The sequence below is a fragment of the Trichechus manatus genome, unplaced genomic scaffold (assembly GCF_000243295.1).
Source record: "Trichechus manatus latirostris isolate Lorelei unplaced genomic scaffold, TriManLat1.0 scaffold00130, whole genome shotgun sequence".
In the NCBI taxonomy this organism is placed as follows: domain Eukaryota; kingdom Metazoa; phylum Chordata; class Mammalia; order Sirenia; family Trichechidae; genus Trichechus; species Trichechus manatus.
In genome coordinates this window covers 1,115,838-1,131,176 of record NW_004444066.1, presented here as the reverse complement: position 1 = coordinate 1,131,176, position 15,339 = coordinate 1,115,838, and the positions used below count along the sequence as shown (strand labels likewise).

General features: G+C 38.9%; 1 protein-coding gene across 6 annotated transcripts in view; it reads left to right on the top strand.

The window, feature by feature from the left end:
• HMGXB3 (HMG-box containing 3) overlaps positions 1-15,339 on the top strand; it is a 59,191-nt gene that overhangs the window by 17,766 nt on the left and 26,086 nt on the right. For 2 of the 6 annotated variants that reach the window (XM_023739148.1, XM_023739149.1), the window contains 5 exons: positions 5,687-5,818; positions 6,618-6,686; positions 11,704-12,122; positions 13,872-14,044; positions 14,181-14,278. In XM_023739148.1, coding sequence (XP_023594916.1) covers positions 5,687-5,818; positions 6,618-6,686; positions 11,704-12,122; positions 13,872-14,044; positions 14,181-14,278 — 891 coding nt within the window. The remainder of the gene's footprint in view (positions 1-5,686; positions 5,819-6,617; positions 6,687-11,703; positions 12,123-13,871; positions 14,045-14,180; positions 14,279-15,339) is intronic. The other 4 variants (XM_023739150.1, XM_023739151.1, XM_004384900.1 and 1 more) reach the window with 4 other exon arrangements.

Sequence of the window (15,339 nt, the reverse complement as noted above, 5' to 3'; positions counted from 1 at the left end):
TATAAGTGTTCCAGTCTCTCCACAACTTCTCCAGCATTTATTATTTTGTGTTTTTTGGATTAATGCTAGCCTTGTTGGGGTGAGATGGTGTCTCATTGTAGTTTAGATTTGCATTTCTCTAATGGCTGATGATTGTGAGCGTTTCTTCATGTGTCTGTTAGCCGCGTGATATCTTCTTTGGTGAAGTGCCTGTTCATATCCTTTGCCCATTTTTTAATCGTGTTATTTGTCTTTTCGTTGAGGTTTTGCAGTCTCTTATAGATTTTAGAGATTAGACGCTGATCGGATTTGTCATAGCCAAAAATTTTTTCCCAGTCTGTAGGTTGAATTTGACTCTTTTGGTGAAGTCTTTTGATGAGCATAAGTGTTTTATATTTAGGAGCTCCCATTTATCTAGTCTCTCTTCTGGTGCTTGTCCATTGTTACTTATGGTTCGTACTCTGTTTATGCCATGTATTAGGGCTCCTAGCATTGTCCCTATTTTTTCTTCCATACTCTTCATCGTTTTCAATTTTATATTTAAGTCTTTGATCCATTTTGAGTTAGGTTTTGTGCATGGTGTGAGGTATGGGTCTTGTTTCAGTTTTTTGCAGATGGATGTCCAGTTATGCCAGCACCATTTGTTAAAGAGACTGTCTTTTCCCTAATTAATGGACTTTGGGCCTCTGTCAAATATCAGCTGCTCATAGGTAGATGAATTTGTGTCTGGATTCTCAATTCTGTTCCATTAGTCTGTGTATCTGTTGTTGTACCAGTACCAGGCTGTTTTGACTACTGTGGTGGTATAATAGATTCTAAAATCAGGTAGTGTGAGGCCTCCCACTTTGTTCTTCTTCTTGAGTAATGCTTTACTTATTTGGGGCCTCTTTCCTTGCCGTAAGAAGTTGGTGATTTGTTTCTCCATCTCATTAAAAAATGCCGTTGGAATTTAGATCAGGATTGTGTTGTATCTGTAGATCACTTTGGGTAGAATTGACATTTTCACGATGTTGAGTCTGCCTATCCGTGAGCAAGGTATGTTTTTCCACTTATGCAGGTCTCTCTTGGTTTCTTGCAGTAGTGTCTTGTAGTTTTCGTTATATAGGTCTTTTATATCTCTGGTTAGATTTATTCCTAAGTAGTTTATTTTCTTGGGGGCTATTGTAAATGGTATTGATTTGGTGATTTCCTCTTTGAGGTTCTCTTTGTTGATGTAAAGGAATCCAGCTGATTTTTGTATGTTTGTCTTGTATCCTGAAACTTTGCTGAAATCTTCTATTAGTTTGATAGTTTTCTTGCAGATTTTTTGGGGTTTTCTGTGTATAAGATCATATCATCTGCAAATAGAGATACTTTGACTTCTTCCCTACCAATTTGGATGCCCTTTATTTCTTTTTCTAGCCTAATTGCTCTGGCTAGGACCTCCAGCACAATGTTGAATAAGAGTGGTGATAAAGGGCATCCTTGTCTGGTTCCCATTCTCAAGGGGAATGCTTTCAAATTCTCTCCATTTAGGTTGATGTTGGGTGTTGGCTTTGTATAAATGCCTTTAATTATATTGAGGAATTTCCCTTCTATTCTTATTTTTTGGGGAGTTTTTATCATGAATAGGTGTTGGACTTTGTCAAATGCCTTTTCTGCAATAATTGATAAAATCATGTGGTTCTGTTGTTTTATTAATGTGATGGGTAACACTGATTGTTTTTCTAATGTTGAAGCATCCCTGCATACCTGGTATAAAGCCCACTTGATCATGGTGAATTATTTTTTTGATATGTTGCTGAATTCTATTGGCTAGAATTTTGTTGGGGATTTTTTTGTCAATGTTCATGGGAGATATTGGTCTGTAATTTTCTTTTTTTGTGGTGTCTTTACCTGGTTTTGGTATCAGGTTACGCAGGCTTCATAGAATGAGTTTGGGAGTATTCCATCCTTTTCTATGCTCTGAAATACCTTTAGTAGTAGTGGTGTTAACTCTTCTCTGAAAGTTTGGTAGAATTCTCCAGTGAAGCCATCTGGGCCAGGGCTTTTTTTTGTTGGGAGTTTTTTTAATTACCTTTTCAATCTCTTCTTTTGTTATAGGTTTATTTAGTTGTTCTGCCTCTGTTTGTGTTAGTTTAGGTAGGTAGCGAGTTTCTAGAAATTTGTCCATTTCCTCTAGGTTTTCAAATTTGTTAGTAAATTGTTTTTAAAATGTTAAACCAACCTTGCGTTTTGAGATAAACCCCACTTGGTCCCACTTGATCTTGTGTATTGTTGGATTTGATTTGCTAAAATTTTGTTCTGAATTTTTGCATCTATGTTCATGAGGGATATTGGTCTCTAATTTTATTTTCTTGTATTATCTTTATATTGTTTTAGTGTCAGAGTAATGCATGTCTCATAGAATGAGTTGGGAAGTATTTCCTCCTCTTCATTTTCTGGAATAGTTTGTTAAGATTGGCCTTATTTCTTTCTTAATGTTTAAGTCATCTGGGCCTAGAGTTTTCTTTGTAGGAAGGTTTTTAACTACAGATTGAATTTCCTTAATAGATAAAGTGCTATTCCGATAATCTGTTTATTTTTGAGTGAGCTTTGGTGTTTGTCTTTCAAAGAACTTGTCTGTTTCATCTAAGTTGTCGAATTTATTGACTTAAGTTGTTCCTAGTATTCCTTATTATCCTTTTAGTATCTGTATAGTCTGTAGTGATTTCACTTCTGTCATTCCTGATATTGGTAAGTTGGATCTTCCTTCTTTTTTCCTGATAATCCTGGTTAGAGATTTATCAGTTTTATTCATCTTCTCAAAGAATCAGTTTTTTGTTTCCTTGATTTTCTCTGTATGGTTTTTCTGTTTTCTGTTTCATTGATTTCTGCCTTGATCTTTATTATTTTCCTTCTGCTTACTTTGGGTTTCTCCCTTCTTTTCCTGGTTTCTTAAGGTAGAAGCTGACATCATTGATTTGCAACCTTCTTTCTCCTCTAATAGAGGTGCTTAGTGCTATACATTTCCCCCAACCACTGCCTTAATGGCTTCCCACAAATGCTTGTATGTTATGTTTTCATTTTCATTTAATTCAGAATACTTTGTAATTTCCCTTTTGATTTCTTTCTTGACCCTTGAGTTATTTAGAAGTGTATTATTTACTTTCCAAATATTTGGAGATTTTCCAGATATCTTTCTGTTATTGATTTCTAATTTAATGCCATTGTGGTCAGAACTTTGTTGGTTTGTAACACTTGAATGTTTTAAATTTATTGAGACTTCTTTTATGGCCGAGAATAAGGTCTATTTTGATAAATATTCCATGTGAACTTGAAAAGAATGTGTATTCTGCTGTTGGGTGGAGTGTTCCGTAAATGTCAGTTAGGTCAGGTTGTTTTTTAGTATTGTTTAGCTCTTTATGTTCTTACTGATTTTTTATCTACTTGTTCTAGCATTTATTGAGAGACAATATTGAAGTCTCCAGCTATAATTATAAATTTCTCTATTTCTTCTTGGAGCTCCATTAGTTTTTGTGTCATATATTTTGAAGCACTGTTATTTAAGTGTATGAACATTTAGAATTGTTTTGTCCTCTTGATTAATTGACCCCTTAATTGTTATGAAATGACCTTCTCTATCTTTGTAAGTATTCTTTGCTATGAAATCTGCTTTGTCTGATATTAATATAGTTACTTTAGTGTTTTTTTTTTTTTTTGGTTGTTATTAGCAATGTTTATCTTTTTCATCCTTTACTTTTGGCCTATTTATATCTCTATATTTAATGTGCTGTTTTTTTGAAGCCAGCATGTAGTTTGGATATAAAAGCAAGGCTCATCTGACAGTCTCTGCCTTCGAATTGGGGTAGACAGTTTACATTTAATGTGATTATCGATGTGATTATGTTTAGATCGGTCATCTTAGTATTTGTTTTTTCTGCGTCTCGTTTGTTTATTCTGTTTTGTTCTGAATTTTGAGTATTTTTTGTGATTCCATTTTATCTCCTTTATTGGCCTGTTAGTTATGAACTTTGTTTTGGTTATTTTAGTGGTTTCTTTAGGGTTAATAGTATTCATCTTTAATTTATCACACTCTGTCTTATCTTCCAAAGCCTCTTCTATGGATAAATAATATTTTCTTTGACAAGAAAGCTGTAGTATCATAACCAGAAACACCTGCTATAATCTAATACATGGAGAAACTGCTTATTTCTCTTGAGCCTTTGTTGTCCTGGAAATTACTGCTCTTTCATGCTCTAGTAAGTGGCAGACAAGCTCTTCTACAAAAGTGTTATGTGAATAATACTTAGGCCTGAAACATCAGCCTTGAACACTTGTTATATTTTTTTAAAGTCATTTCTATAAGCTACTGTTAGTATTTCCAAGTTCATCGTAATTTAATTAGCCTAACTTAAATTTTTACCCTACTTTCTGGGGGTGTTCAAGCTGAAGAGTCTATATTAGGCCACAGTCTGAGCAAAGATAAGAGATGTTTTGTATCCCAGTAGTAATATTCACTTACAAACCTGTAAAATTTACTAAGTGATATATTTCCTAATTCCTTACCTCATTTGCTCCCCAAGACACATTCATGAAATGACACGGGCAGGTGATGTGTCCATTTTACAGAGGTGGAAACGCAGCACCCAAGAGCAAGAGCTAAGGTGACTTACCCCCAGATCATTCAGTGTGTCAGTGGCAAAGTTGGAACCCAAAGCTTGGTATCTTCCCCTGGTGCCACACCATTTCACACTCATTTGTGACTTGGTGCCGCTACCATAATCGCGTTTTCCCTAGGCTTCCAGGCTAAGGTTGCCTAGTGGCAGCAACCTTATTTCCCTAACGGAAGAGTTTGTGTTTTTGGCCAGACTAGAGAGGCTGGGATTAATAGCTGAGTAAACATTCACAAGTGACAGCACAAATTTGACAGGGAAATGTTTTCTTTCCAGCATTAATCTAGAAATGGAGCATGGCTAGTGAGTGAGCAATTTCTGTTTGTAGTTGAAATGTAATAACCCATTGTAGTACATTCTGCTCAAAAGGAGATCAGTGGAGATGGTGAGAGCTGATGGCTGAATATAGTGTTCATATGCAAATAATTAAATTCTGTTGAGTGTCAAAGTACTTGGTTTCTACTTTTGGATTTCCAGCTCATTTTTACAGTGACTGAGGGTCTATTTTTATATCTTTGAAACTTAGGTCCTAAGTTCTTTGATTTCTAACTGACAAGAATGAATGTGAAACAAATTCTTGCAAATGTTCAGCGCCAAAGGACAGCTGGGTGCACAGAAGGAATCTTGGATCAAGAATCAGAGAGATCAGGGTTTTAGGTCTGGCTGTCCTCTTGAGTCACTATGTGATTTGAGGCAAAGCATTTAACTACTCTGGACCTCAATGATAATACGTACTTCATAACATTGCTGAGAGCATTAAATGATATACTGGCCGAGTATTTAGCACTGTGTGGTACCTCACCTCAGTATAGCAACTATGCTGTTTTTATTTTTCTGGTACCTACCTGTGTAACCTTGGGCAACTCTAGTCTCGCATTTGAATTCAGTTTCTCCATTTCTGAATAGTGAACTAGTTGTATCTTAGGATCTTTCCGACTGTGGCTTTTTATACCATGAGTTGGCTGTCCTCTACAAGCTGGTGTCCCCCTGGCATTATTGTGGTTATAATGACCATCAGAGTTTAAGAGAGGTTGGACTGTAGTGTTGATTCTGACCTGCTCTTTCCATTACAGACAACTACATACACCCGCCGGGGCCATGGGACTTGCACCAGCCCAGGTTGCTCCTTTACATATGTCACCAGGCACAAACCACCAAAGTGCCCTACATGTGGTAACTTCCTAGGAGGGAAGTGGATCCCAAAGGTAAGGTCCATTGGCCATTGCTACCTGGAAGCCCCACAAAGTATGCTTCCTTTTGCTCTTAAGAACAGATGACTTAAAAAATATTTATTTTTACTTTCTGACTACGTAAGTAAGTCCTTTTTATTGTAGATGATTTATTTAAAAAAAAAAAAAAAATAAGGTAAAACGTCATCTGTGATCATAGACCTCCAAAAAAAACCATTATTAACATTTTGGTGTACAAGTAGTCCTCGACTTACAACGGAGTTCCATTCTGACAACTCCGTCATCTTAAGTCGGTTTTGACATGAATCTAATATCTCATTTTTTTTCCGTTCTTATTGCATTTTATTATCAGTATCTTTATAAATATGATCTTTATTTGTCTTTCGGAGTTGGAAACATTACATATAAACTTACGTACTTTCATACATACATAACATTCATAAAAAAATACACAGATCATTAAAATTAACAATGAAGAAGAGTTGGATGACATTGGCATTTTGTCAGTTGCAGTAGTAACTCCACCTGTGGAAGGTTCTGGATCATCCTGGGAATGGGGATGATGTTTCTAGTCAGAAGATTAGTGAGAGTTGTCTGTATGGCCCTTTTCTTTTTTTTTTTTTTCCTTCATATATTTCGCAGTTACATCTCGCTGCTTCCTGAATCCACGCATCAGCTTTAGCAAAGCAGCCTGTGTTTGGGTCCATGTTTTCAAGCAACTGAAGCCCCTGATATAGTTTAGAAAAAACTGCAGCTAAGTTTTCACTGTACAGTTTTCTGATAACTTCTCTCCTTCCTCTTCCGTCTCGTCCAGCCCATTGAAGAAGTTTTCAGCAGCTTCAACACTGGCGTTTCCTACTTCTCCACGTTATGCACACGTTATGTAAGCCAAATCTGCATATGAAGCGATGAAACCAGCCCTTGGGGGCATTAAAGTACTCCCAGTAATCTTTTCCTTGCTGTTCCTTCGGGTTTTCAGAAAGGCTGCATGCTTTGGTTTTCATCATCAGTAAACTCATAGGAATCCTCTTCTGGATTTGGTCTTCTGTCCAGATCATCAGCCACTTTTCCATCTCGTGGATTGGCCTTCGCCTCTTCTCTGTTAAAATTGTTGATTTTGTGCCAGTCACTCCTTTTAACGGCCTCCAAAATCCTATTCTTATCCTTAATGATAATCAAAATAGTCGAATGAGACAGCCCTTCCTCACTGACTTTCTATTATCATAGGTCTTATGATCTTAATCTTTATATCCATGTCTAGAGCTTTCCTCACATTCTTTTTTGGATTATAGTGTTCAGTGGCATGGCTTCTTTTGCTAGACATATTGTTGGGGGTATAAGCAGTACAGGTATTACAGTTAGAGAAACTTGAACACCTCGGCTTCAAATTAACAACTGATGCTTCTTATGGTACGAAATGCTGAATAAGATCATGCCGTAGGCCTGGTCTACGAAGAAGTTGGTGTCGGTTTCGTAACCATGAAGTTGGAGTCGTAACAGCTGTCAGGCACACGTGCAGTTCAGTTGTCATATGTCGTTAAGAGTTGAACGTTGCTCAACTTTCTTTCCGTTACAACTCCAGACACTGACACCAGCTTCATTGTAGACCAGGCCATAGCCTGCTATATGGCAGTGTTTTGAAGAGTAAATCATAAAATTCAACATTCTTGAGTGAACGTCTGAGAATGATACATCAGGAAATTATGCGCTGCGACATCGTAGGTAGTACGTATTAATAATGATAACATATTAAAAAAATAAAGGATGGTCGTAAGTGCAGTTTGTTGTATCTCAAATATGTCATAAGTCAGGGCCTACCTGTATTTTCTTCCTGTCTTTTTTCTGTTAATGTACAAGTCCTGTATAATTTCCTGTGAATAACAGCACCATTTTAATTTACTCATTTCCTGTTAGGATTAAATTTTAACAAGCCGTCCTCCACAGTACTTAGTTGTCATTCAGATGCATAGCTCACATCTTAGTCCTTAGTGGAAGTCCTTGACCTGATATTTAAGGCCTTCCATAATCTAATTTTCCAGATTTATATTTCACTCTGTCTGTTTGTCTGTCTCTCTTTGGCTCTCTCCTATAGCCAAGCTAGATGGTTGTTCCCTTTCATGTCTGATATGAATGCATAACCATGCTCCATGGCTCGTTGTAAACATCATTTCTTCCATGACACATCCCTAGGTTCCCTCAGGGCAGAATGAATGACTTTCCATATATATATGCCTGTAACACCTGTGCCTTTATTTAGCAGCCATCATCATCTAGCAGTGGTTTCTGTGTATGTCACAGTGTGAGCACCTTAATTACCTTTGCATCCTCCACAGCCCTTGTCCGTTGAAGGTGCATAATAAATAAATGAGTATCACAGCCATCAGGTCAGTGCAGGTTTTTGTCACCTGTTGTATTTGGCACTAACTGGATAAAATATGTATTTTTGCCAATTTTTTAATATGAGACTGTAAATTACTTAGAGTCAAAATGAGTGGGAATAGGCAGTAAATTCTGAAGTAGTTCAGAGAGGAGAGATGTTTATAAGGACTGGAATGGTCAACAAAGGTTTTATACAGGAGATGGGACCTGAAGGATTAATAGAATTTGGATAAGTAGGAAAGGAAGGAGAGGGCATTGTTTTTGTGAAAATAGCTTAGGCAAGAAATGAATTTGTCTTGTCAGTGTGGTCTAAACTTTCTTCTGTGTAGAGAAAATTTATATAGCAGCATACTTATTAAATTTCTCTGGGACAATTTCCACAAAATACCTCTGTGAGAAATACTAGGATGGTGACTTTTGCCTTCTGGATAGTTTGGAGTTCAAGAGTAATGGAATAGACTAATAATTAAGAAAATGATTTTGAGGGTCTCTCATGACGCAAATGGTTTGTGCTCGACTGCTAACCTGAAAGGTGGTGGTTTGAACCCACCCAGTGGCACCACGGAAGAAAAGGCCTGGCAGTCCACTTCAGTAAAAGGAAACCCTATCGAGCATTTCTACTTTGTGACACACGGGATCGCCATGAGTCAGAATCAGCTCAAAGGTACAAGACAACAACAAGCAAGAACTAAAAAAAAAGTTTTAAAGAAAGACTATAATTCTAGAGTCAGCTCCCTCAGTTCAAATCCCTGCTTCCCAAGTCTTTAGCAATGTAACACTGAGCAAGTTGTTTTACACCTCCATTCCTTGGTTTAGGTTTCCTTTCATCTGTAAGTGGAAGATGTTAATAGTACTTGTCTCATCAGGATTGTTGGAGGGGTCAGATGAGATTATGTAAAGTAGATGTCACAGTTCTTGGCACATATTAAATCCTCAGTAAATGTTTACTGCTATCGTGATTATTGGAAACAGTATAATTATTAACTCTGCTGTTGCTATTAGTGTTATCGTTTCACGGGTCAGGGAGGACCTAGTGCTAATGTCTCTTACAGGAGTTTTTTCAGGTTTCTTGTGCCCACCTTCTCTGTTGCTGTTGTACCTCTGTGAAGCCATTCAGTTTATTCCTACCTTAATTCTCAGAAGAATGCTCTCCAGGCTACAGTAGGGAGATTCGGTTGGGTGGGAATTGGAATCCTCCTAGTCGCCCTCTTCATTAGTGCATAGCAGGTCTGTCAGATGACCTTATTGCGTATGCTAATAAGTGTCTAAATATCATGGAGAGTCTTCTTTCCTTCAGGTTGTTCTTACTTTGGTTTTATTTTCTCTTTCATCTAATGTCTTTTTCTCCCCTTTGATTGAAATAACTTCTGAGCCATAGTTCTCTTTCTGAGGTCCAGCTTATGGCATGAAAACATTTTTTTTCCTCTTAGCTACTTGCTCTCCTTCTTGACTTACTGAGTCAGATTTTTACTTTTGCGGCAGGTTTTTATTGCAAGAGTTACCATGTAAAGAGTAGATAATGTAATTTCTAAATCTCAAAAGAACACAATGAATGAGTGTGAGGAAGACAAAGTAATATTTTAGCATCAGTGCACTTAGAATTTTAGACGTACTTGTTTGTCATCTCGTTCAACTCTTGAAGTTTCCTAGCTGAGGAAAAATAGATGCAAGAGAAGTGAATCGCTGAGTTCACACTGCACCAGTGCCTTTTCTACTAACTCACACTTCTCAGGCATTGCTATGCTATTTAAAGAGTCTAAGATTTCTTGAGTTCTGGTTTTCGAAGCAGTAAGTATAAATAGTTTGTAAAAGCTCCAGATGTGTTTGTGCCATTCAGGAAATGACTCACCTTTTCTTGTATTGTTGTAGTGTTCATACTGGCTAAAATTAGCCCAAGAAATGGGCGGCATAATTCCCAATGAGTTGGATGGAGCAAAAGGTGGTGTATAAGGCGCTTTAGTGCAAAGCTTCGGTCTCATGCGGTCTCTGATGATGGTAATTGAGGTCTCTGAGCACGCAGAGCCCGGTAGTATCTGCCTTCCATCTTGAAAGAAAGTAACATCTGAAAAGGGTAGGGTAAGTTAAGGAAATGTGAGATCACCAGGTAGAGTTTTCTGCTCTGATTGCTTAAATTATCCAGTCTTGCTGCAAACAGTTTTTATCCAAAATAGCCTACTTAGAAGGCAGTGTTTTGCTCGAAGATTTCATCTCAGGGGTTACTTTAGTTCATCTCCTGTTTTTCTGCTGACTTAGACTCTCCTGCAATAAATAAGCTCTGTGCGATTTGCTTGGAAATTTTCTCCATATTTACTCATGTCCTCATAAGCTATTGTGTATTAGAATCTGAGGATGCTTTACTGGAGATCTCTTAAAGGTCATCCGTCATTGGTTTCTAACCAGGAGCAGTAGGCTTCCCAGGGCGGGCTTTGGAAATAGGTAGGCGTTTTTGGTAGTCAGTAACTGGGAAATACTATTGACATTCAGTATCATTGGCCACAAATGCTAAGCCTTCACCACCGTGCAGAGAAGTCCTACACAGTGAAGAGTTTGGCCACCCAAAATATACTAGTGCTCCTGACAAACAGTGAGCCCAGCCCTCTCATTTCATAATGGGGAAATGATCACAGAACTACGAGCGGAGCTGAGCCTAGACCGAACCCAGCTTTTATGCGGTATATCTCCTAGTTTATACACATCTCCTAGTTTATACACATGGAAGAAAAAAGCTTTCTGAGACCTATTCCAGAGACCACCACTGCTTTTAAAAAAAAAAGAAATTTTTTTAAGTGCGTATGTGTGTATATATATAAATAATACTATTATTTTCATAGCAGTGCTGATTAGACGAAAGCTAAAGCACCAAGGAATTTTCGAAAGTAGGTCTGTCTGAGATAGCAGCTCCTATTTATAGTGAGTTTGAATGTTTTCTAGCTTGTAATTAATATATATGAGTTAATTTAACCCACTGAGAAATTTGTAGCATATGTGTTGTCACGTATGTCTTAAGACTCACCTGAAGGAATCTGGGACACAAGATAGGGTTTTTCCCAAGGGAGTTGGAAGCTTTGAGTCTATTCGTGGGAGACTGGGGCTAAATGAATCTTGTGAAGGGACTGCCAAGGTAAACACCTTAGGACTTCTAGGCCCATATGGCAATATGTCAACTTCTTTCTTGATACAGAGAAGTAGGCTTTGAACAATTAAAGGTCAGACTAAAAAATGCCAACGTTTGTTTGATGAAATCTAATGAGGCATGTCAGTAAGAAATTTATGAGGGCAATAAAGAGCTTTGTCCGAACCCAGATGTTTTTTACTATTAATGAAAGGGACCTGGAGTCAGAAAACTTAGACTCAAGCCGGTTTTAGTACTTGGGAACTTAAGTTAGCCTCTTGCTCTCTCTGGGCCTCAGTTTCTTTATCTGTTGCCCATACATTATTGTGAGGATCAAATGAGTATATTTGTGAATGTGTTGCCAATTATAAAATGCCAGATGCATATGGATATTCTTATTTTTTTCTAGGAGAAGCCAGCCAAAGTCAAAGTAGAGTTGACTTCTGGTGTCTCTTCCAAAGGCTCTGTGGTTAAAAGAAATCAACAGCCCGTCACTTCCGAGCAGAATTCCCCTAAGGAGAACGCCTCCAAGCTGACACTGGAGAACTCGGAAGCCGTAAGCCAGCTCCTAAGTGTAGCTCCTCTAAGAGAAGCGGGTGAGGAGAATGAATGGGAGGAAACGATCATCTCAGATGCTCGTGTTTTGGTCAAGGAAGTTCCTGGGAATCGTGGTATAGCAGTCACTAAGACGCCGGTCGTCAAGAGTAGTGTGCAGCCTGAGGTCACCCTGGGGACAACTGAGAATGACAGTCCTGGATCAGACATACCACCGCCAGCTGAGGGGACCAGCAACTCCAGTTTACTCCCTTCTTCCAAAAAACCGCCAGGGTAAGCTAACGTGCTTATATCCAATTGGACTATATTTAGAATAGCAGCTTTAGAAATACGTATTTGTTTTACCCCGTGTTCTTTCGGCATTCCTGAGCAGAGCCCACCTAATGTTTCTTGTATTGGAGATACAGAAACTAAGGCTTAGAGACATGTAATGATTTGCCTTTCCTCCCACACTCTGCTAGCTATGCCCTCCTGTCAAATCCCTATAGATCTTTTCTTTCCATTCTCCCTAAAGCCGTTATTAGGGTCGTGCTGGTACAGGCTGTGGGCAGTGTTACCAGCCATGAGTTACTAATCCTGGATACTAGATTTGGAAAGAGAAGCCTTATTAAGGTACCCTACAGAAAGAGTCCTGGTCTGGTGGTCAGAAAACTCAGTTCTGCATACACAGAACTCTGTTCCTGGCTTCTGTTGGACATTGAGCATAGTCACTTCAGGCCTCTTGATTTCAGTTTTCTCCTCTGAACAATCTTGAGCTGGGGATTAAAAAATCCGGTCATCACAGACTGATTGAGAAAGATTGTATGTAAAGTACATAGCCCAGAGCTTTGCAAATAGGAGGCCAATAAGTGTGGGCTGTCTTAGTCCCCCTTTCCCTCCTTGAGGGAACTGGATTCTACGCATAGGGCCTTGCCGGAGGCTGTCGTGTTCTTGTAACTGAAGGCCCTTATTTGCTTTTATCAGTGGTTCTCAACTGGGAACAATTTTGGCCCTAGCAGACATTAGGCAATGTTTGGAGACATTTTTAATTGTCACAACTAGAGGAGATGCTACTGGCATCTAGTAAATAGAAACCAGGGATACTGCTGAACATCCTACAATGTGCCGGATGGCCCCCTTCCCTCAACAAAGAATTATCCAACCCAAAATGTATGGGCCTAAAATGGTTTGGAAACCCTGGTTTATATTATTTTTATGATTTTTAGATTTTTATTTATTGTTGAATAGGTAATACATTCACTTGGTTCAGTCATCCATTTCCATTTTCCAGAGGCAATAAATATTCACAGCTTCCTATGTTTCTAGAGAGACTTTCAAATACAGATAAGCAGATATACACACACATAAGCTATATACTTGCTCACGTATGTGTGTGTACTTTTTCCCACTTTTCTGCAGAAATGATAGCATAACACGTACTTTTGCATCTTGGTTGTTTTTTGTTTTTTTTTTTTTAAACAATATGCTTTAGAGTTGGTTCTGTATCCCTTAAGAATGAAACTGTGTACTTGAGGCCTTTTTGTTTGGGTAAGTTAAGTAGTCACTTTAGCAAATGCTTATTGAGGCCTTCTGTGGTATAGGCCCTGTGCTCAACATTGGAGCTACAAAGGTGAAGGAAACATGGAATCTGTCCTCTAGAGTCTTTAAGCCACCCTTACGTGAGAGACTGATACTCTTTAAGTAATTGCTGTAATTAGAGGCAGGTTAAATGTTGTAACTACAACAGTGGCTGTTGGTATTACACATTGTAGGCACTGTTTTGCACTTTCATTTTATCTTCATAATGACCCCGTGAAGTATAGGTTATTGCCATCGCATTTTATAAATTAGGAACTTAAGGTTAATGGAAGAGTGAAATTACTTGTCCAAGACTGCACAGTTAGAAATTACTTGGTCTGACTCCAAAGTTTGGCTGTTAAACCACTACACCATCGTGTCATGAAATGCTATTTGGAGATTGCACTTTGCTTTTCTTTCCCTTGGTTCAGGATTTCCAGGAGATTTCTCTTCTTCTTTTTTCAGAGTTGACCTCACCCCTGGGCCCAGAGCCCCAGAGCTTAAAGGCAGAGCACGGGGCAAGCCTTCATTACTGGCTGCAGCAAGACCCATGAGAGCAATTCTTCCGGCGCCAGCTAGTGTGGGGCGAGGTAGCAGCATGGGACTGCCCAGGGCCAGGCAGGCCTTTCCCCTGAGTGGTGAGGACTGGGACACAACCTGGGCAGAGGGGCTGTGTGATTGGAGGGGGTCAGGGATGGGGCTAAGAATGGAGATGAGGGACCTGGGAGGCTCTCAATGCACTTAAGTCACCGGTTTGGCTCCTGGTTATCTCAGATAAGACTCCCTCTGTGAGGACTTGTGGTCTGAAGCCAAGCACACTGAAACAACTGGGCCAGCCCATCCAACAACCATCCAGCACCGGTGAGGTGAAGGTAAGACCATTTCCCAGAGTGGAAGCTGTCTGAGCTGCTCTGAGAACAGGCCCTCTATTTAGCATATTAAAGCCGTAGGCAAAAGGCAGACTCTAATTCTTACACTGGCAGGTCTCGGAGAGGTGGTTTACCATGAATGATTTATCTTTTTTTCTTAAAAGAGATTAACAGTGCATAAAATTTATTCAGTCTTTCATGTGATTTTATTTTCTCCCTTCAACCATAATAATATGATTTCCAGATTTTGTCTTACCTGAAAGGTCTGTACACATAGGCTTGTCCAGTCCACTTACAGGCAGGACAAATGCTGCATCTTGAAATGGTCCTACCATGGACCCTCTGATCATCCAATCCAAGTCGCCCCCTTGCCTGGCCTTATCTTCACTATATTGTGCAGCCGTTTTCTCCTTTCAGACTTTTCACTTTTCCGTGGCTCCCATGATTCTGCTGTGTTTTTTGCATAGAGTATATCTGACCTTTACTTCATTGCTACCACCCTTGGGACTCTGAGCCTTCTTGTCAGCACTGTCACTCCCAGAGACTGTTCTCTTTCCCCCTCTTTTCCAGAACTACTTTTTCCTTTGGGTAGCATCTTCAAAACTTGCTGTTGAACTCTGTTATTTTTTAAGTAATTTTTTTTCTTATTATAAAATGAATACATGTTTTTAAACTTTTTATTTAGAAATAATTTAAAACTTATCCCAAAAGTTGCAAGAATAAAAGTAGTACAAAGAACACCTAAATACTCTTTACCCAAAAACCCAAGAGTATGGGCTCCAGACACCCTTTTAGCTCGGTGGTGAAGTCACTTCCGAGGTTCACTGTTCAGCCCGGGATTGGACAGCCCCATAAAACAAAATGGGACTAATGAGGCACAGCAGTCTAGGGACAAGGGCTAGAAGGCAGAAGGAGACAGGAAAGCTGGCAATAGGGAACCCAAGGTTGAGTAAGGACAGTGCTGATGTGTAGTGAGGTTGTTAACCATTGTCATAGGGCAACATGTGTACTAACTGTTTAATGAGAAACCATTTTGTTCTGTAAACCTTCATCTAAAGTGAGAA